The sequence below is a fragment of the Hevea brasiliensis genome, chromosome 13 (genome assembly GCF_030052815.1).
Source record: "Hevea brasiliensis isolate MT/VB/25A 57/8 chromosome 13, ASM3005281v1, whole genome shotgun sequence".
Taxonomy (NCBI): Eukaryota; Viridiplantae; Streptophyta; class Magnoliopsida; order Malpighiales; family Euphorbiaceae; genus Hevea; species Hevea brasiliensis.
The window spans coordinates 71,067,161-71,090,219 of NC_079505.1; the positions used below are offsets into that span (position 1 = coordinate 71,067,161).

Sequence of the window (23,059 nt, forward strand, 5' to 3'; positions counted from 1 at the left end):
AATGTTCAGTTATGATTTGATAAATTGAAATTCTTGAGCAGAGCCATTTTAACAAATGATTTATTTTATTGGCAACAAATATTTTGATTTTTGAAATTTTGATTGAATTTCAAGATTTCCAAATTCTTTGCTAAAATTTTGGTAAGGTATTGTATATTATGTTTTAAATTATGGTTGTGCACCACTGAGTTCACCACTCAGCGATAGTTTTGTATGCTGTCACAGGTGAAAGTAAAGATAGAGTAGCCGAGTGAGATTTCCGGTAGCTGCGCCTTGAAAAAACATTGGGATTAGCTTCAGGTATATTAGAGGTATACCCTTGTATATTAGATTTTGATGTATGTATATAATTATATGTATGTAAATTGTTTGAGTAGTTGTACAAGAACTTTTATAATATTATTTTGGGTATGTAAATAAAAATGCAAATTATTGTAATATTCAAATTTATTTCTGAGTTTTGTAATCAATGTAAATAATTAAATTTTTGTATTTTGTAAATGAGAAATTATTCTCTTTTTTTTTTAAATGAGATACTTCGAATTACGGTGGAATTTGAGTTGAGCATCTTGTATGAGATTGTGAGATGAAATGGATTTGTATTGGAGTTATGATTGAGTAAAATTATTGGAAGTGTGTTTCTTTTCAGGTTTTGAATAATTGCTTTCTCAAAATACAGCCTACTATGCCAGAATTTTTGTAAAAATTGCGGTAATTTTAAATATCCAAAAATTTGATTTGTGACTTAATGTCAATTAAAAGTTTTTAATATTTGTGAAAAAAAATTTACCCACCAGCTTAAAAATGAATATAAATTGTTTTAAAATTTCTTTTAGTATATTTAATGGGTTACCGGTAGGCGAAGTATAGTAATTCGTTAGGTGCACTACGGGATCATGTTATGCCTTATGGAGGAGTAGGGTGTGACATTCTATTATTTAAATTTGGAAGATCAAAATAATTGAGAATTGTATTTAAAAATAAAATTATATAATAATTATATATTACAACTGTTTAAGAAATATAGAAAAATTATTATCAATAAATTTAATTAAAAGTTGCTACTTACTATAAATGTGACAAATTTAAAATCATTTCTCTTCTTGAATTTATTTTATAAAATCTGAACAACCTCTTCATTGGAAAGTGAATATGGAATATACATAAATTAGCATATGTGTATTCATTGAATATAATTAATAAATTAATATGATTAACTCTTAGTTTTTCCTATCTCTAATTAAATTAAAATTTTCTAGACATTTGTAATAATAATAATAATAATAATAATAATAATAATAATAATAATAATAATAATAATAATAACTGCTTATTATAATATTAAAATGTAATAATTATATAATTTGTAACTTACATATATATAATTAGGGAATTAAGAATTTAATTATAATTTATAAAAATTATATCATTAATTAATTTTTCTAAATAATAATAAAATAATATAACATAATATGATTAATTTTAACTAAATTAATAATATTAGTTATTTATTAATATACTATAAAAAATATCAAAAAAATAATGAAAATTGAATATTAATATAAATTATTGTTTACCATAACTATAAAAATAAATTTTTATTTCATTTCATTCTTCCACGATTCATTTTATATAGCATTCAATATATAATTAAAAATATATATTTATTAAATGAATATTGAAATAAGATAAATAAAAATAAAATAATATTAAAGTAAATTAAAAATTATTAAATATATAAAAGAGAGAGAAAAAAGAAAGCAAAGTATTTAACTCCATGTGACTACTTTTATAGTATAATTTTAAATAATTTTATTAATTTTAAGATATATATATAATTCTTAAATTTTTATAATTAAATGAAATAATTAAAAATTTAAAAATCATTAAATTAGAAATTTATAAAATTATTAAAATAAGTCTAGTATTTTTAATTAATTAACCATAAAAATTGTGATAATAATGGTAATAATAAAAATAATTAATAGTAACAGTAATGGTAATAATTAATTATATTAATTAATATAATTATTAAAAATAACCTCTATATATATAAAAAATAAAGAGTTTTTCCTATAACGAATAAAATTGAGGTTTCTACATAATTGTAATAATAATAATAATAATAATAATAATAATAATAATAATAATAATAATAATAATAGCTACTTATTACAATATTAAAGTAATAACTAAGTAAATAGTTTGTAAATTATATATACATAATTAGAAAATTAATAACTTAATCATCATTTAAAAAAATTGTATCATTAATTAATTTTTGTAAATGATAATAAAATAATATAACATAATTAATATTAACCAAAGTAATAATATTAATTATTTATTAATATACTCTAAAAAATATTAAAAAAAAAGAAAATTGAATATTGGTATAAATTTCCTATTTGCCATAACTGTGAAAATAAATTTTTATTTCATTTAATTTTTTCATAATTCATTTTATAAATATATATATATATATATATCCTATAATTAGGTTTAATTTCCTTTAATTATATATTAAATGATATATATATATATATATATAATCACCAATAATTTTGGCCCTAATTTCGAGTAGATATTTTAAAGGAAATTAAATTTAATTAAAACTATTTAGGAAATATAAATAAAATTTAATGTTGACATTTCATTTTCTTTTTTAAATTAAATATTAATTATCTTTAAAATTTCAATCATTAATTTCTCACAAGATTTCAAATATCTTATGATTCGTGATTTTAATTTAAAGTATATATTTTAAAGGAAATTAAACTTTATGAAATTTTTTATTATTAATTTCTAAAAATAATTTAAATATCTCATGATTTTTAGTTCTAATTTTAAACAGATATTTTAAAAGAAATTAAATCTAATTATAGTAATTATTAATTTTTCATTATTTAAATTTGGAAGATCATATTAATTAAAAATTGTATTTAAAAAATTAGATTATATAATAATTATATATTACAACTATTTAGGAAATATAGATAAAATTTAATTTTAATCTTTTTTTTAAATAACCTTTAATAATTACATGTCTTTTAAAAAATATTCAATCATTAATTTCTCACAAATATTCAAATATCATTGATTCTTGGTTCTAATTTAGAACAGATATTTTAAAGAAATTTAAATTTAATTAAAACTATTTAGGAAATATAAATAAAATTTGATGTTGACCTTTAATTTTTTTAAAAAAATTAAAGATATTTAAATTTATAAGTTGTATAACAATTATATATTTCAGCTTTTTAGAAAAACACTGAAAAGATTAAGTTTTCAAGATAGAGTTTTTTTTTATAGTTACTATTTTTTTCTTCTTTTTCATTTTATTAATGTTTTGCTTTAAAATGACAACTCTCCTTGTGATTCTTTCTGGATTACCACTTCTTCTGCCATTTTTTATGGTAATTTTGCTATTTTTTTTTTATTTGACTTGGTTACACTCGGTTCTGTGCTCTGTTTCTTGTTAGGATTGTTGATTTTCTATTTAATTTCTCTAAAAAGAAAAATATTTCAACTTTATTTTCAAAGAATATGGGAAACCTTCCTTGTTAAGAAAATTATTTTTGGGGGCTTTTTTTTTTATTTGTTCTTTTGTAAGAACATGATCATTCTATTCTAATGACAGTTAAACAAAAATTGTTTTCATTTATTTATTTGTTTTTTTTAATACTATGGGAGGCATATTTAACTTAAGATATTTAATTTTAAAATTTAACAAATATTATCATGACTATCTAATTATTATTACAACTAAAAGTTTAATTTCCTTTAAAATATCTGCTCCAAATTAAAATTAAGCATATTTAAATTTTTGTGAAAAATTAATAATTGAGTTTTTTTTCTAAATATGTCTAATTATTAAAGATAATGCTTATCCATTAATTTTTTTTTTTAAAGAAAGAAAAATTAATATTAAGTTTTTTCTGTATTTTTTAAACAGCTGTAGTATATAATTACTGAATATATTTATCACGCGTTATTATATTCTCTAATTTTTAATTTAAAAACGTTAATTACAGTAAAATCAAGACTCATATTTACTTTGAAGGAAATTCAATGTTTAAAAATTTTCTCTTTCCATTTTATACATTTAATAAATTTTAATTTACTTTAATATTATTTTAAAATGATTTAATAATAATAATAATATTATTATTATTATTATTATTATAAAAAAATAATAAATAGCAATTATATATTACAATTATATAGGATACTAAATTAACATTAAAGGTTAAAATTATGAAAAATTAATATTCCATAAATACTATATGAAATTTAATAAATATTAATAAATTCAATTCGGCTTGCTTTTTTTAAAAAATTGCTATTAATGAAATCAGCATATGTGGCAAGGAAAAAAATTACTAGTAATAAATTCAATTTAATATTGTACTTGTGGCATAAATATAACAGTTTTAGAATCCTATATAGCAACACTGGAGTACAAATCGTCTAGATACGATCCTCATTATGCATCTTGATCAATTTGATCGTTTCTTTGTGGATTCCTAAATAAACTTTTTTGTAGTATGTGTTTCTATATTCCTTTATCATTTTAAAAAGCGAAAGCGAGTCTCCTCTAATTGTTTTTGTATTTTTTTTTTTTTTTTTTTTTAAAAAAAAATAAAATATTTATATTATTTTATTTAATAAATAAAAAAAGATTATTTTAAATATTGACACATGGCATAAATATAATTAGGGGTGTGCAAACGGTTGGTTGATTTCGTTTTAAAATCAAAAAAAAAAATTTATAAAATTTTATATTTTAACATTAAATCTAAATAATAAAAACATAAAAACAAAAAAATAGAAATCAAAACTCAAAATCTTAAGGTTTTTTTTTTTTTTTCTTTTTTTTGATTTCGATTCAATTTTTTTTTTTTTTTTTTTTTTTATAAATATATATAAATAATTTTTTTTTTTTTTTTTTTTTTTTTTTTTTTTTTTATAAAAACCGAACCGATTTTTTAAAATTAATAAAAAAAATTAAAAACGAAAATTAAATTTTTAAAAAAAAAAAACGATTATTGAAATTCGATTTTTTTTTTTTTTTATTTTTTTTTTTTAAAAAAACTCCTAAATATAATAGCTTTAGAATCCTAGATGGTAACACCAGGGTAAAACCTGTCTGCATAAATATATATATATGTCACCCCCCTTTTCTTGCCAGGTCCTCTTCTTGTAAAACACTTACCCTAATCTGAACCATCTCAAATAGCAGATCTGAATCAATGGCACAAATCATATTATGTATTTTACAATGTACTGAATGATGAACAATGAATATACACAAAGCTTGATGCTACATGGACTCTCTCACCAAGCAAAGTAGGAGACCTTCTACGCTAAAACTCACACCAGTTCAAACAACTGATATTACAAACACATTTGTTCTATTCAAGCTCATGGGCTATCTGGAGATGGAGTAATGTCCTGGAAAACCTGCAACCTGTTTTTCTTCCTCATATTCAAGTCATTCTTGGCATCAAAACATAAAGAACGCCGAACTGTTGGATTTCTTGGTGAAACAGCATTGATGAATGTATCATAGCCATCCCTTAGATCAAATGCTTCAAATTTCTGGTTTATAGCTTCTACTGGACTCTTTGGGCAAGTACTTCCATGAATTGTGTTGGAATCTTGATTTTCATCATTAGATTCTTCTTCATAGTTCCAAGCATCATCAAAACAACGGCTCAGATCTTTTCCCCTTAATATTTTTTGTTCTTCTTCTCCAACCTTATCTGCCCAGCTCTTATTACTTGAGCTGTTCTTTCCAAGACATCTATCTCCAACATTATCAGTTGATACCATTAACTTGCCAGAAACATTGATACCAAAACTCTGACCCCATTTGCCATCGATGGAAGCTTCTGATTGTCTTGGATCATCAACAACTATAGTTTGTTCCAAGTGATATTTAGGACAGATATTACTGTCTTCTTTTGTACATCTCGTCCAATCACCACTTTCCCTCGCATTCCTCCTGCAGCTTGCCTGCTGAGAGTCAGACTTGATTCTGGGTTGTGAAAACTGAAGTAGAACTGCTGCTCCTGTGCTCTTCCCTTGAGCAACCTCTGTCCATGATCTCTCTCTCCAATTTCTCTCAGTAGGTGAAAGAAAACTGGATTGAGATTTTGATAGTTCAGCTTCTGAATTTTCATCTGTTGAATCTAGTAGTCCTCCATCAAGTTTCCTGACACTATGAGATACTTGTTTGTATGGTTTCTCTACTGAATCCTCTTCCCATCCAACCCTTCTCTGGCCTCCTTCACCAAACCTCCATGAAACTCTTTTTGGTTGTGTATATAGAACAGCAGCAGGGGAATCAAGCATTAACTTGTTTGCTGAAGCTAGTCCTTTTCCGGTGGAACCAATCCAATTTTCTTTCATTTTGCTGGAAAAGGTAGATCTTTCACCTGGGTTTTCAAAACAAAGACCTTTCCTCCAGTAATTGTCAACTCCATTTTGTTGAGAAGACAATGAACATGCGAAGTTGCCCTGGTTCTCAGAGTGGCTTCCACAGTCAGATCCTCTAATATGCTTATCTGATAGCACAGGTTCTTTATTCTGTCCATCTGCCCACCTTCTGGAGTCCATGGACCCAGAAACGTCCCCGCGACCTCCTTCAGTAGAGGTAACAACTTCTTTCAGCTTGTCCTCTCCAATTGGCGTTAACACTGATTTTGACTCTAATTCAGTCAGCATCTCAACAGCTCGCTCAAAAGATTTAGCATAGGAATCGTCCATCTGTTTGTGTCCACATGAATCACTTACAGCCTGAAGCAGAGATTTTGCTTCAGGAATTCTGTTCATATGCAGCAAGCAGATTGCCAAGTTGCACCGCTTGTTCTTATCTGGCTCCAAGGACAGAGCTTTCCTGCAAAATATATTTTTTTAATGAAAATTAGCCTATTACATTTAGATTAAACTTAATAGTTTCTGTCAAGTTATATTTGAGTGAAGAACAAAACTTACCTGTAATGCTGTTCAGCCAAACCATAATCATGATGCTGCAAGTAAGCCCAGGCCAAGTTCCCTAATATCCTGTATCAGTTAAGTTACAAAGTGGAATAACGTCCAGAGATGTATGGTTAAAAGAAGACATAAAAAGAACAATCTAATAGAGATTGTATTCCACCTTGATCTTTCTTGTTCAATGGTTATTTGAATCTTCTTCCCTTGAGATCTTGCAATCTTTGTCCTCTTTCCACCAAAAGCTATACCTTCTTCTATGTTCTTCAGTTTGCGATGCAGCATTTCAATCTCCTCATCAATTCTTCCAGACCTCTGAAATATTCAGACCAATGTGAAGATGAAATACATTACAACTCCATATAGCAACATTAATAGACATCATAAAACCCTCAGTTGCACACAAAAGACGGAACAAGTTTCCTCTTAAACAGGAAATCAGTCACACAGACAAAAAGAATACATGTTTCTTTGACATTTCCTTCTGATTATAATTATATGCCTACAATGTCAAACAAATTGCTCAGTTTCTAGTGTGCATTAGTTGAATGCATTTATATGGTTCCTTACTTAAACTGCTTGTTTCTTATGTGACTTCTAACCAAGTTTGAGTTCCATTCTCTTTAGAAGTCCCATCACAAAACTTGAGCTCACCAGTAGCATAGTAAGACATTAAAACTCTGCAAACACTTGAAGAAGTAAAATTCATAATCTTTGATTCCTTGTAAATTCTATGCACAGCTTTTTAATACAAGCTCTTCTCATGAAATGTCACTTTCCCAAAACATCACAATAGACAATTGATTATGGCTGAAAGTCTAAAGGGAGACATAGGGACATCCATCAGATAAAAGTTTCCACTTCTTTATTTCACATAGTAAAATCTTCTTTGGAAAGTTGCTTTAGAAACATGGCACCAATTTTCTGTGTTTGTTAATTGTTACTTACACTCATTTAAAATGATCAATCTTTAGGAGACTAGTCGAAATTACCAATTTTCTGTGTTTGTTAATTGTCACTTACACTCATTTAAAATGATCAATCTTTAGGAGACTAGTGGAAATTCGAACATGATCACAGGATAATCTTATCAAGACAATGAAACCAAAACTGCAAAGGATTGTGCTTTACCTTATAGAGTTCAACTAGCACATTGTCTAAAGATTCCTGAGAATCATAAGGGCAGAGATGACGGAAAGATTTGATTGCCTCAATTGCCTCATCAGATCGATTCAACTGTTTCATTACCACTGCCATGTCTTTCAAGGCACTATCAATCCGATCCCCATCATTTATAGCAGCCCAGAACAAGGAAATAGCCCTGCTTGGATCCTTCTCTACCAACTGTGATAAAGGAATCAAACATAAAAAAAAAACTGATAAGCAAAATCCAAACTAGAAAGAAAAATGATAAATTCTATTAAGTTTCAAGAAAATGCTATTAACAAGAAGTCTTCTAAGCATTGAAAAATCCAGAAGCTTAAAATGAAAATATCAGAAAATTGTAACATGAATATGCTAATCCAGAAGTCTTCTAACATGAAATCCCAAAGAAACAGAACAAAAGAGAGAGAAAAATATCCCTTATCAAAGAATTTGGCATCTCAATTTAATTGCTTGTTTATTTTTCTCACAATTTTCCTAAAAACCAACAGATTATTATTGGGGAGATAGATAACCAATAAAAGAAACAGTAAAAAAAGAAGCAACTTCACTACAATGGATTACAACTATTATAAAAATATCCAAACTGAAAATTTAACAGCGTTCAAAAACTGAAACTCTCAATGATAAGGAAAAATATATATCATGCCATAATAAATATTGATGAATTAATTATCATGAACGGGAAATCAGATGAAAACCAGCAAAAACAAGAAGAACCCATTAAACTATAGCACGTAATCCACACCTATAACAACAGTGACTGGTGTATCTATTATCAAAAGTATTAAAAAATTATACAAGGAAAACCACATTGTACTATTGAACAACCAGATACCATTGGGAAGATGGGGAAAAGAATCCCTAAAACAAGAACCCACATTAATCAACAATCAATAGTAATCAAGAACCATAGCTTTATACAACAAAAATAAAATAAAATAAAAATAAGCTTAACAAACACCAAGAAGAATCTAAGAAATCTATGAATAACTACTGTTCAAGAGCATATTTCTTTGCCTATTAATACTCCTCAAGAACCAAAAATTCTGGAAAAATAAGCAACAACCGGAACAACATAAACAAGGAATAAAACTCAAAACCATCAAAAAAAAAAAAAAAGAAACTACACCACAAAAAGAAACCACTAACCTGAACGTGTTTGGCCCTGACGTAGGGAGAATCACCAGCAGGCACTTTATGAATGACATGGAAAAGGTCACGCCTGCACCCAGATGACACACTCTTCCTCTCGGACAACTGCATCACCACCGGGCAATGTGGCAACTTCCACGACGCCGGTGGCGTCGAGAAGCCCCTCGCCGGGAAATTATTCTCGCGGTTGGACCACATTGTCGATATTCTTCAAAACTATTCCTCGAATTCTCAAGGTTGTGTGACTCCAGCGATAAAAAGAATCTGATTTCAATGAAGGGGAATGATCATTCAGTGAGGATTTTTTGTGGGAAAGTGAGAGAAAATTAAGAAAGTAGAGAAAGAGGTGTGATGATTGAGAACAAGGTCCAAGGAAGGGGAGAAAAGGTTTGAAAAAGAAGTAGCCGTTTTATAATTACTAGCCGTTGGCGTCCCTCGCCCGTGTGCTCTTGGCACGTGCCGTGTTACCGCCATTTTTTTGGAGTTTTTATTTTATATATATATATATATAATTAGATAATAAAAGAAATTATCATACTAAAAATTAAAAAAAAATTAAAGTAATTATAAAACACACCAGATAACAATTTTCTACTTCTATTTAAGAAATAGTAATAATATCCCACTTTTGTTTAAAAAACTGTTACAAACCTTCACAAATTTACATTATTTATAAAAAAATATTATTTAATATAAATTAAATATTAATAAAATTAAATCTAATCAAACTGGGTTTTTTATGTTCAAGACAATTTATAGAATTTTTTTTACATTATATTATTTTTTTAGCATGCATTATACATTGTTATATTTATTATATATATTTATGATTTAATATTTTATATATAATTTTTTATTATCATAATTTATTTATTTTCAATAACTAATTAAACTTATTCCTTTATGTTATATATATATATATATATATATATATATATATATATATATATAGTGAAATCTTTTGAAATCACTTCTAGTTTTAGATCTTTCATCGTTAAGCTGCTGCGGTGACTTAGGTGCTTACACTGGAATACACCATCATATCCTAACATCCCTCGTCTCCTTCAAATTGACAAACATATATTTAGCATTACCGTTAAAACTGCCGCTAAGAAAATCACTTTTTTAAATGTATTACTTAGAAAGTATTAAAAAATAATTAAAAATTAAATATGATCAATTTTAATTATAAGAACACTAAAATAATAAAACAGCTTTTTTCAAACTGATTTTCTCAATAACATCTAAAATTGTGCTTTTATTCAGAAAAGTAATTTCAGCTTCCAAAACTCAATGTCAAACGAAGCTGAAATCAAATACATTAACTTAGTATGGTCAAAAGTTTGAATATTGAAAATGCCTCAAAGGGCTCATTTGGTTCCATATCGTCTGCAAAATCCATTTGTCTCTACATGGACATGGATGGTATGTTCATTCTTCATTCTTTTGCTCCCTCTATTTCAAAATTTTTTGACATATAATTACAGCCTATTGCTGCAATAAACTCAATTATAACTCCGGCTAAAGTTAGATATGTGTCAAAGAGAAGAATCTGATCTATCTACACTGTTCCACTCCCATACAACTTTGCAATTTTGTGCAGAATTTTCGTTCTCTGAAACATCATCTTCCTGAGGTAGGATCTTCCTCATAAAGACAGCAATCTGAGAAGCAAACCCTGGTTCTGCATCAGCAGAACCACCGACCCCACTGAACTCAACACTATAATTGTGCCTATTGGCTAATTCAGTTGCCCATTTATTGAACTGCTCTCTAGTCCACTCAAACTTGTGGTCATGATTGCGAAATCTGCAAGACTGTGATTCAGTTTTCTCATCTGGATCTTCTTCTGGGTTTGTGAGACTTGATCTTTGGAGAATCACATTATATTCATAGTTTGGAGTGGAAACAATAAGAATCTTTGGACGAAAATAATTTAATGCAATATCACCAAACATACAGGCCTGGTCCTCCTCCATATGCTCAATTACCTAAAATTTCTCAAAAACATCAGGTGCAGAAACATGCAATCAAAGGGAGAATGAGAACAAGATTGTTAATTTAATTGTAACTTGTTCATTGACAGAAACATGAATGCTGGAGTAAATTGCATTTGCTGTCTGTCAGCAGCCAGAGCTGACGTAATTTGTTCACATTATTCCAAAAAAGTTACTCTGTTTATATATACAAAGACGTGTAAAGTATAACTTTCTCATGCATGCATTTATTCTTTACCCAAAAGAGATCCCTGCACACATATCTATAATGATTGTTCATCAGTGCAGAATCATGGCTCTAAAACTATGTGCATGAATGTCAAAAAAATATGCTGAATTCAAGTTTCATGTTTACTTAAGGATTAGAGAAGTGGAAAGCACTCAGTGAAATCAACATTGATCAAAACACTGACTGAATGTAAGCATACCACAAGAGAGAAAAATACAATACCTCTAAGCAAGTGCCTATATCAAATCCACATAATCGAAAGTCAAAATCTGTGATTGAACCATCATAAAGAACAGCAGATTTGATGCTTGTATCTGATTTTGTGCTTAGTTTTGAATGAAGTATCTGTAAAAAAAACAATATTCATGGCTCAAAGCTAACTCCACTGTGAAGCAAACAAACATAAGAAAAATAAATTCAGTAAAGATTCAGACCTTTGCTGCACGGCTAAGACTCTTTTGTGATATGTCAACACCAACAATTTTTTCCAAAGAAGTCGGGTAATCTAATAAAGAATCCAATAAACTTCCAGAGCCACAGCCAAAGTCAACCTGGAGAGACAGGCAGACAGAGATGAGAGTGAAAGGAGAATGATGATGAAGCAGAATATGTAAGATGAACAGGAATCAAAAAACTCAACAGTAAGAAGATGAGAAATTCTAGATATATACCAAAGTAGTAGCACAAGATTGTTTGATGTGTTGCACAGCATATTCCACCCTTTGTTTTGAAAGTGGAGGGCTAAAAAGAGCTTGCTCCATTCTTTCTTCTGGGGGTTCAGTCACACACAACAAGGTTACAGTATAGTCCAAGCAGCAAGTTTCTGCCAGAACAAAAAGCTCAGTTAGACATGTGAAAAATTAAAGCAATAAACTCCATAATTAATCAAGAATTTTCATTTTAAAAAGTTCACCTTAAAGTAGATCCAAAACAAAAAGTTTCATTAAAAATTTTCTGAAACATGTTCCATTGTTCATTTTGGGTAGACCCTTTCCATAAAAATCAGGACTAAGTTGTTCAATCACTTTTTGGCTTCATGAGACGATAAGAATTGTACCAGGCATTGATACACTACCTCTTTTATCTGGACCCTTGGACTTGGGATCCCCAAGTTGAACCCCAAACCTTAACCATTGGGAATCCACTTCGTAATGACCATATTATTTAACTCAATCAGTGAACCAGACAGATAGTTTACCATTTCCTTAAAACAACCAATTCAATAGAATTGACTGGTATGTGACTAATTCAAATGCAGATTAAGTCCAATTAAAATACCGGACCAGCAAAAAAGACTACACTGGTAAATCCTCCAAAGATGTTTAACGCTCTTACTTTATTAAAAAAAGGGGAGTGATTTCTAGTTCTGTTTCTGGAAAGGACTTTGTAATTTGTAGAGGTACCCAAAAGGTTGATTTAAGCATCAGAAGGTTCGGATCAGGTCTAGTCAATTTATAAAAACTAAAAATAAAATCAGAAATGTGTTGTTCGTGGGATTTGAGCTTATATCCATGGAAATACTTCAAAAACCCTTTAAAAAAAAAACTATGCTTGAGCTACTAGCTGAATGTGTATAATACAATGGAAACTGTTATGATCATTTATTAATAACCATTATGATTGTTATATCCGTGATCCAAAAAAACTCGTAATGTAAAGCAGTACAATGAAAATGGCGCTCCAATATACCATTACATAACCCTTTTTGATTCCAAGAGTTGGCTAATGTTCTAACAACTATGGAGATATTAATCGTGCACATTGCAATTCCTAATTAAACCTTGGTTATTAAGGAGGTATGGGAAAATACTAGGAAATTACCCAGAAAACAGCAAGGAGTTTTCAACCAACAAAAAAAAAAGGGCAACAATTCAAATATCCAAACTGGAAATTAAATAAGAAAATGTAAGTGAGCAACTTCTTTATTAGATGATCCACATATTTTGCAATGTAAATCAACAAATTAATTTCCAAACAAAAACGTCCATGCTGATAATTCCTTTTAGGTCATTGTCCCAATATAACATTTAATTATCTTTCAATTTTAGCACATAAAGGAAAGAACCCATTTAATTGAAATCCAGATTAATGAAGAAATTCATCAATTACATTCAAGAAGCACAATCCATTTTTCATAGACATAGAACAGACATGATGGTGGGACAACTTACCTGACGTTAACAACGAAATAATCCCCTCAGAATCATCAGTTGATGCTAAAATATACTCACAAGGAGGCAAGTTCATACTGAAAAAAGCAGACTGACCGACTGACATCTGTGTGAGAACTGATTCAAGAGGGGAAATCACTGCCCCTGACCCCATCTCAAACTCAAACTCATCATTGCTCTCGAGAAGCTGTTTCACATGTTTACCTTCTGTCACCAGAGATACAGAATAACTTATGCATAATAATGATTCAGTTGATGGACAGACACCAGAATCTAAACCCTCTATGTTCAAAGAGCAAACATCTGGTGAAGTATGTGGCACATTCACACTTCTAATTTCTGGTAATTTTCTCCCTTTCCCCCTGTGCTGAAGACTATGAACAGAAGAACACAACAAAAACGCTTTAAAGAAGTTTTCAGGATAAAATTGGATGTGAAGGACATCAGCCAAATAATTTAGCTTTTCCACAGGCATGCTAAGGTCCTTAAAATATTCATTCAACCATGAAAGAACTTTCAGAGAAGCATTATGGATCGCATCATTTGACTTCTTATAAATCTGCTCAGGTGAACACTCTATGATCAAATCCTGACACTTGGAAAATATTTTCACCTTGCATCTAAACATGCTTGCAGATTCCACTGACTCTTGATCACCAGTAGCAATACCTCTTCCATTAGCATATTCTGTCTCCTGTTCAACTCCCTCTGTGACACTCATCTCCTTGTGTGATCTTGACGAGGACTGATCTTTTAAAGGTAGATTTATAGTGGAGAAAACAGGTTCAGATAGCCGATGCTGCCGGCAGAATGAGCATAGGATTTCCCTTGGGAAGGAACCCCTCCAATTTGATTTTGTGGTGAATACTGAAGGCAATTCCGCTGCAAGTATTGCTTCTCTGGACAACTTGTAATTTCCACTTGGCATCTTGCTTATAAGCATCCTATAGAAGCCCATCTAAATATGATTAAATTACAGAAGGTTGAAAGTTCATTGTGATGAATAGATCACACAGCTATAAGTGCATCATACAAGAGATGCATTCTAAAGAAAGAAATTAAGAAAATTCAAACCAAATAAATGTTGCAAAGGAGCTAAACAATTGAACAATTCCAGACCCCAAAATTTGCAAGTCATCACAGTGAGTCAACTACAGATGAGCCAGAAATAGGAGAATTGGTAACGGAAATTAGAGCATTCTCCAATGATTTCTTTAAAAAGGTGAAAACAAGCACACACGTACTCCAAACTTAAAGACGTCTCAAAATGAATAGAACTCTAAGATTTTGTACTGCATTCGTCACTACGACTGATAAAATGGACAATATCTTAAACAACAGACCACATCATAACCAATTAAATAACAAAACAAGGTATTAAACTTACTGTGAGAAAAAAAAAATCTAATAAGGAAAAGAAACCCAAACAAAAAATATCATTTGCTGCGTAAAACGCATGACCATAAATTTATATGACACTAGAAAAGAATCATAGTTATCCTTCAATAACAATATCAAAACATGAATCAAGCATTATCACATTGACAGCAAATATATCAGATGTTAATCATAAGGTTTGAGCAGCATTGTAGAGAGAAGACCATATATGAGTAAAGATGAAAAATTGAAGACATCAAAAGAGACCTGTAATATGATTGCAGGGATATATCTTCATGGAAAAGATCTTTAGACCTCCATGTGTAACCAATCGACGCCATAATTGCATCACCATATATACTTTGACCACAGAAGTAACTTGCCCTTACATTCAAAGGTCCTTCCAAATTTACAAGATCTGCTGACACATCTAACATAGCTGATTCAGGAGCAGCAAAGTGTAACCTTGTCTCAGACGAAGCTTTACCAATAGCCCTGGAAATAAATTCCAAGAACAGCAAAGACTTTTGTAACAAGTTCACTTTGTGCAAAAGATGTATCTTCTTAAAAATCTCCAAATTATAAATCACACCTACCTTGAGAGCAGAACCTTGTTGGCATCCGTCACACCAAGTTTTTGTGCAATAGCATCCAGGTAATATCCATCTGACAAAATATTAAGACGGACAGGTTGAACAGTCTTATCCAGAGAAAATGGAATATGTACAGCTTCAACCATTGTGTTTTGTAGGGAATCAGACTTTTGGATGTCTATTAACTCTATGATCTCTGAAGGGTATGGATTTTTTTTCTGGATTGAAAGGTTCCCCTTGGTGGTAACAACAGACCCAGACAATTGTGCAGCTGTCCTCATGACAAATGACAAAGCCAAGAAAGGATTTGCTTCCACCTTAGGATTAAGTATTTTACATAAATTACTTAATTTTGCATCACAGACAGCAACAACAGAAGCTGGTACTGAACCACAGAGGTCACCTTCTCTCTGCAAAGTGGCCCTAAGGTGACCACTGAATGGGTGAACAGATTGAAGAAACTGTACAAATTATAGAAAATAAAGCACAATAGTCAGAATGACATAAACTTATTCAAGTATAAAAGCAAAGATAATGCTGTCATGTAAAAAGCGGATGTCACAATAAACTTGTAGCACATTACACTTAATTTGAACAGTTTACAAGACAAGAAAAAATATCAGCAAACATCTCAGTGTCACTACACTTAAGTGAGAATTCAGTGGTTTTAAAAAAATCAAATTAACTTTCTGAATCGGCCAAAATAATGCAGAAGAGGGGAGAAAAATCAAAAAGTCACAAAGTTTCCAATTATACATACACATATCAAAAAGTTCAATACACAAGCATAGTTCTTATGAAAATTATATTGAATAAACTATATAAAAAACAAGGGATACATTTTTGCATAATTTATTAGCGAGCTCCATATAGCCGACCCCAAATTTTTGGGATAAAGGCTTAGTTGAGTTAAGTTGAGTTGAGTTATTAGCGAGCTCCATTTTCCAACAGAAAATTCTGCAATAAAATGTTAACTAGAGGGCTAAAGCTACGGTTCAACTAAATGTATGCTTAATGCCAACAGTAACAAAGCCTAAATGTACTTTGGGAGTCCATGTTTTATGATGACAACAGCCATATTCTGAAAGTAGTAGTGATTACAATCTTGAGCAACTGAAAACAAATGAAATTAGTCAAGTGTCTTCATTAATTCCACAAGAAACTGAAACACTAGGACGCAGAAAAATGAGATAAGCAGTAAACAGAGAACTGGAGATACAATGATACGGACAGAATGTTAGGTCATTGACACAATACTGATTTGTTATGATAACCATGTTGTCTATTTATAATGGTTAGACATACTCTTTCTGTTAATGAATAAATTATAAGAATGCCTTTCTTTTCTTTCTAGAAATGCAATCCATTGCAAGCTTTTTGGGGTTGCTTATAGTTGCCATTTACTTTTTAACTAAAATATGCATTTTTTCTTAACAAAAAAAAAAATTTAAGGGATTATTTTGTAGTGTAGAAGAAAGCAAGCTGTTCAGACTTCATTTCTATACAAACACCAACCTCATCAGAGAATAGATATGTCATTCGTTCAATTAAAGCATCCCATGGTTCCTGCTCAGTCGGATAATCAGCTGCAGGATTGATGCCTAACTGCACCAGAAATAAATAAATGACATAATTAGAGAATAATAAGAGGGAAAAAAAGAAAGAAAAAGCTCACAGCTTTCTTTTGGTGAATAAATTAAACTTAGCACAAACAAGAGAAAGACAACAAAACATATTAATATTAAAAAAAAAATGAACAGGTTCAGTTAACAACCACTATGTCAAATGTATAAAATCAACAACACAAAAGCAAGTGCATTCTCCAAATAACTACTTAATGTCATCATGCAAAACCTGAAATTATTTTTCTTAATTAGAAGCAATATACATCTGAGGAGTCAGTACAATGGAACTTTCTCCAATGACAACATTACAAGAAAGTCCAGTGTATAGGGGACAATTAAAGTGAAAACGAAAAGAGACAATTAACAATTCATAAACTACATAGCACAGGTCTTTCATGCATATTAATTATAACAGACAAGAGAGTTGCATAAATCCTGTAATTATGCATCAGTTTCTGATTTCCTTAATATGTACCAGTCTTTTATGTCTTTTGAGGCTAGAAATTAAAATTTTTCTTTTGTTGATGATAAATACAATTATAACAACACATAGCATACATAAACAATTCCACATATTGTATTTTACTACTAAATCAAAATTAAACAACTATATCTAGCAATTACCAAGCATCCAACTTGAAAGAAAAATAACCAACCAAGCAAAAGCTTGCGAGCCTATAATAGACAACATTTTCTACTCTATTCCCTGTTTTTGTTATAAGCACAAGCATAAAAAAATAATAAATAAAAAAAAAAACCAAAAAAAAAAATCTTCAGCCTGAATTGACAAAAAAAATTGATTTGTATATCCATCTGATGTATGGTATCAAGATTGCTCTCTACATTATTAACATTACAGCTCAAACATAAGGTGGCAGCAGCAGCTGGCATGGCAATAATAAGGAAGATGACGCCTACCTCTTTCAAAGCCTTCTCTGCAGCACATTGCTCAGCATCCTTCTTCTTTTTAAAGACGTCTGACACAACAAAAAGTTCAGGAAGTTCTAAGCTGCAACGATAAAGTGAGGGACCCTTCTGTGGGATTGCCAAGCCTGGGCATCCATTCTGAGTAGACTCCTGCACTTCCTCCACTTTATAGCATGCTTTGCTACCGAACTTTTGGTATATAATAGCTTTGGGTGTAAGATTTGTTTTTCTTACTGTGACTTCTGTGCTTTCTCTAGTTTCCATCAGCAATCTCAGAGTTTTAATGAGTTTATGAATTTGCAAAAATGCTAACTTATCTGCTGCACATACTGAAATTCAAACCAAAGACGACTACATTCATAAGTTGTTACGAGCAAAGGGCGACAAAAAGTTTTAAGAACTTCATTACGATACTAATACAATGCAATAACCTTTCCCTGAGTAAAACATCATGTACCCTAAAATTGATATGGATGACCTAGGACCTACACTGCTACACCGGCCTTGCTCCACCAGCATTAAGGTCAAAGACCAAGGTCGCCAGCACAAACTCATTAATAATAATATTTGTCTAAATGCTGTTCATCAACGAAGTGAAACATCTGTGATGTGAAACGTAAATCCACTGTTTGATAAATTACAAAACCCATAAATAACAGTTTAATTTGTCCTAAAAGTTAATTCTATTTATTATCCCCGTAGCAATTTTCTTTAGCATATTTTCCATTTGTTTTTAAGTTCAGCAAAATGATCTAATTCTTATTTATTAAGAATATTTAATTCCAGCAATAAGCATATAAAATTAAAAAAAAAAATTATCAAACCAAATTCAATCACGTTGAGCCATACCAGATATGTAAAATTTTATGATGAAATTAAAAATTCTAAAACTCCTAATATGATATATTCCTTTTCCTCCAAGTTCTCATGAATACAGATGCGGGCAGAGAGTACCACCAAAATACAACACACACAAACTCACACAGAGAAAAAATACATATTGTACACATGTATATATATCCACTACCATAACCTCTCTCTCTATATATATGTGTATTTATATAATTTCCATGAAAAAAAAAAAAAAATCAGTTCATCAATGTAAAAATAAAACAATGAATTAACCAAATGAACCCAAGATATTTATATAATTAAAACAATGGGAAAAGAGAACACCTTTTTTAAAACAAACAAAAAGCCAGGGTCTCCAATTAACATTACAATAAGCAAACTTCACATCTCCAGAACATTTCCTCAGTGTACAAATACTTATGCATGCGTAAATGCGTGTGTTTCGCAACAATAACAAAAAGTTGCAAGCAAAATAGAAGCAACGAAGGAAGCAAATTAAAATGGATAAAGATAAGAAATTGAGAAGAAAAAAAGTGAATAGAGTTGAAAACCCAAAAAGGAAAAATAAAATTTTGAAAGGTATTTTCAATAATTGCGAAGAACCCACATGGAAATTTCCAAAGATTTTGAACAAAAAGCAAAAGATAAGCATTGAGATAGAAGAAAAGAGAGAGGTGAAGGTAAAGAGAAATAATCTAACCTCTGTAAATTGAGTACAGTGTAGGTTTTGGTTTTGGCTTTTGGAGTTACCAGTCCATTCTTCTTGTGAACTGTTGTGACTCCTTTGGTGTGAGTGTGTATGTGCGTGTGTGAGAAAGAGAGAAAGAGAGAGAGAGAGAGAGAGAGAAGGGGGGGAAAAGGGAGGGAGCAAGGGAGGGAAAGGTGTTATTTATATTATTAATTTATTAAAAATATTGAGAAATTAATAAACCAAAAATCAGCCAAATATATTTTTTAAGCGGTGAATATCATATATTGATTTTTATTTTTAAATTTATCATTTTTTTCAATTAATCAATTTTTTATCTTTATCTTTTAAAAAAATAAAAACAAATTCACCACAAAATTAGCAATTCTATTTTTTGTGATATTTTTAGAGCAATTTTATAAAATAAATATTAATATTATTTAATCTAATAATTAAAGACAAATTACTTATTTAATAGACTCCAGTAAATCTTATTTTCCAATACCTTATTAAAAAAAAATAGCAGCTTGCGGAGGAAGACCTTCTCAGTTAAGCTAAGGCAATTTGATTCCCAATATTTTATTAAAAGAAAAAAATAATCCAACTCTTAAGCCCCAAGTTGGTTAATGCCAAGGGCGAAGCTATACCCATTTCAGAGGGTCAATTAATCACTCAATTGAAAGGAAAAAAATATATATATTAAAAAAAAATATATATATATATATATATATAATATTAAATTATTCATATGACAACTCATTAATTATAAAATAATATTTTATTTTACAAAAATCTTTAAAATATTATTATATTAATAAATTTATATTTATTGAATACTTCACTTTAAATACTTATTATTTTAATATTTAAAAATAAGTACTAAAAACCTAAACTTTTATTACTTTAGTTTCTTATTTTATATTTAATAGATTAATAATTATTATACTTATTATTTTGATAATTAACATGCAATATATGAAAATTTTAATATATCTATTAATTTACTTATTCATAAAATTAGTATTGATATTACTTGTTATAATTATAAGTATTAAAAGTATATTTCCTATAATGATTTTAGAAAATAAAAACTCATTAAGGAAAATTATAAATTTAATATTATAGTGATAATTTGCTATTTTATAAAATTATTTTTTTTACTCAATTATTATTATATAATGAAAAAATATATTATTTTTAGATATTTATTTTTATTAGTAAATAATTTATTATTATATAATATTTTCTTTTCATTTTAATTAAGCTAAATAAAATTTTTTGATCCACTGATTCAATGTTTTGACTCTGCACCTGCTTGCTATCTATTGCCTAACACTGCAAATTACTTATTTTTTTCCTTTATTCGTCTCTTGTACTTTTTAGTATGGTATGTTTATATAACTAATTATAAATTTAATTTAATAATAAATCTATCCCTTAAATTCTTTTTTTTTCTTTTTATTTTGAAAAAAAAAATTAATAATGTTTAATGTTCTTAGAATTGAAGTGTGTGAGTTAAAAGAACTATAAAGAATGATTCATAAAGCAATTGGCAACAGCTTAAGATGTACTTTTTTTTTTTAAGTAATTTCAAGAAATTGAATTGCTATATAAAAATCCTAGCAAGAAAGTAATAATTTGAAACTCTTTTTCACCATGTTTGGTATGACATAATTAAAATTATAATATAATTACAATTAAATTACATATTTAATTAATTATTTGATAATAAAAAAATTGATAGAATGATAATTAAGTAACATAATTAATTATATTTAAAATACATAATGATTTATTTTAATTTTTTTATTTATTATTAATACTATCATCCCTATCACTACTTAGCCATCATTACTATTATCATCATTTTTTCTACTCGTCACTATCACTATTCTGTTATTACTATTATTCACTATCACTATCACTATCACTTGATTACCGTTATCACTGTTTATCTATTTTTACTTCTATCATCACCCTACCATCACTCGTCTTATCGCTACCACCATCATTTGATTATTATTGTCGTCATTACCACTATTATTTAACAATAATTACCATTCAATTACTAATTACTGTAATCATTATTACTTATTATTAACATTATATGTTTAATGTTCTTAGAATTGAAGTGTGTGGGTTAAAAAGAATTATAAAGAATGATTCATAAAGCAGTTGGCAACAACTTAAGATGTACTTTTTTTTCCAAAGTAATATCAAGAAATTGAATGGCTATATAAAAATCCTAGCAAGAAGGTAATAATCTAGTTTTAGTCATGTTTGGCACGGCGTAATTAAAATTATAATGTAATATTTATTATATTATATATTTAATTATATTATTTGATAGTAAAAAAATAATAAAATAATAATTAACATAATTAATTATATTTAAAATATATAATTATTTATTTTATTTTATTTTTATTTAGTATCAATACTATCACTACTATTGCTATTCAGTCACCATTGCTATCACTACCATTTTGTCATCACCGCTATCATTGTTATCATCGCCACTATCACCATCACTTTGACCACCATTATTACTATTTAGCTATTTTTACTTCTATCACCACCTATCATTACTCACTTTGCCACCACCACCATCACTTTGCCACAATATTTACTCAACTATTAATCACTACAACCATTATCACTTATTATTAATATTATAAATATATTAAATAAAAATTATCATTATACTATACTATTATATTTTTATTTTATAATAAAATTAAAAAATATAATAATAATTATATTATATTATATTATAATTTTAATTATATTAAATTGATTAATTTTATTTCATTATCCTCTGTCAAATGTAGCCTAAGTAATTATATAGTGACACAATGATTACATGTAAATAATTTATATAGAGTTACAAGTCAAATCGATATGGATAAATCTTAAAACTATTGAGTAGTTATTTTTTTTAATATTATTAGGCGGTTATTATTTATAGGTAAATTTCACCCATTATCACCAAATTTTACTAATTATTTCATTTTAATTATTATATTTTAATTTATTTTAATAAACTCACTAATTATTTATTTTTCATTTATGATAAATATTTAGACTAAAATCGAATAAAATTTTAAATAAAACTTATATTTACCGTGTCTTACGATAATTTTAAATTATAAAAAAAATAATTTACCTTTCCACAATTTTAAATGAAAATGATGAAAAGTAGGTTTTTCCATGTGCACAACATTCTCATGCAAATTCTTAAAAAAAAAAAAATCTCATGCAAATTAATTTAAAAATTATATAAAT

At 28.6% G+C, this 23,059-nt stretch overlaps 2 protein-coding genes across 4 annotated transcripts; both read right to left on the reverse strand.

The window, feature by feature from the left end:
- Positions 1 to 5,236: 5,236 nt before the first annotated feature.
- Positions 5,237 to 9,696, reverse strand: LOC110648021 (uncharacterized). The gene is made up of 5 exons (XM_021802098.2): positions 9,313 to 9,696; positions 8,128 to 8,340; positions 7,163 to 7,311; positions 7,000 to 7,068; positions 5,237 to 6,901 (listed from the first exon to the last, which is right to left on the reverse strand). Exons 1-5 carry the CDS (start codon positions 9,511 to 9,513, stop codon positions 5,425 to 5,427), a joined length of 2,109 nt encoding a protein of 702 aa, XP_021657790.1. The 5' UTR covers positions 9,514 to 9,696; the 3' UTR covers positions 5,237 to 5,424.
- Positions 9,697 to 10,647: 951 nt separating this feature from the next.
- Positions 10,648 to 19,951, reverse strand: LOC110648028 (small RNA 2'-O-methyltransferase). Of its 3 annotated transcripts, none has more exons than XM_021802114.2 (10): positions 19,787 to 19,951; positions 18,226 to 18,563; positions 17,198 to 17,287; positions 15,686 to 16,143; positions 15,357 to 15,584; positions 13,713 to 14,656; positions 12,213 to 12,364; positions 11,976 to 12,092; positions 11,764 to 11,886; positions 10,648 to 11,306 (listed from the first exon to the last, which is right to left on the reverse strand). In XM_021802114.2, the coding sequence occupies exons 2-10, from the start codon at positions 18,496 to 18,498 to the stop codon at positions 10,854 to 10,856; spliced, it is 2,838 nt and encodes a 945-aa protein (XP_021657806.1). In that variant the 5' UTR covers positions 18,499 to 18,563; positions 19,787 to 19,951; the 3' UTR covers positions 10,648 to 10,853. The 3 variants fall into 3 exon arrangements, with proteins under 3 accessions (XP_021657806.1, XP_021657805.1, XP_057988172.1); XM_021802113.2 differs by lacking the exon at positions 19,787 to 19,951 and adding an exon at positions 19,411 to 19,615; XM_058132189.1 differs by lacking the exon at positions 19,787 to 19,951 and having other exon boundaries at positions 17,198 to 17,283; positions 18,226 to 18,395.
- Positions 19,952 to 23,059: the final 3,108 nt, after the last annotated feature.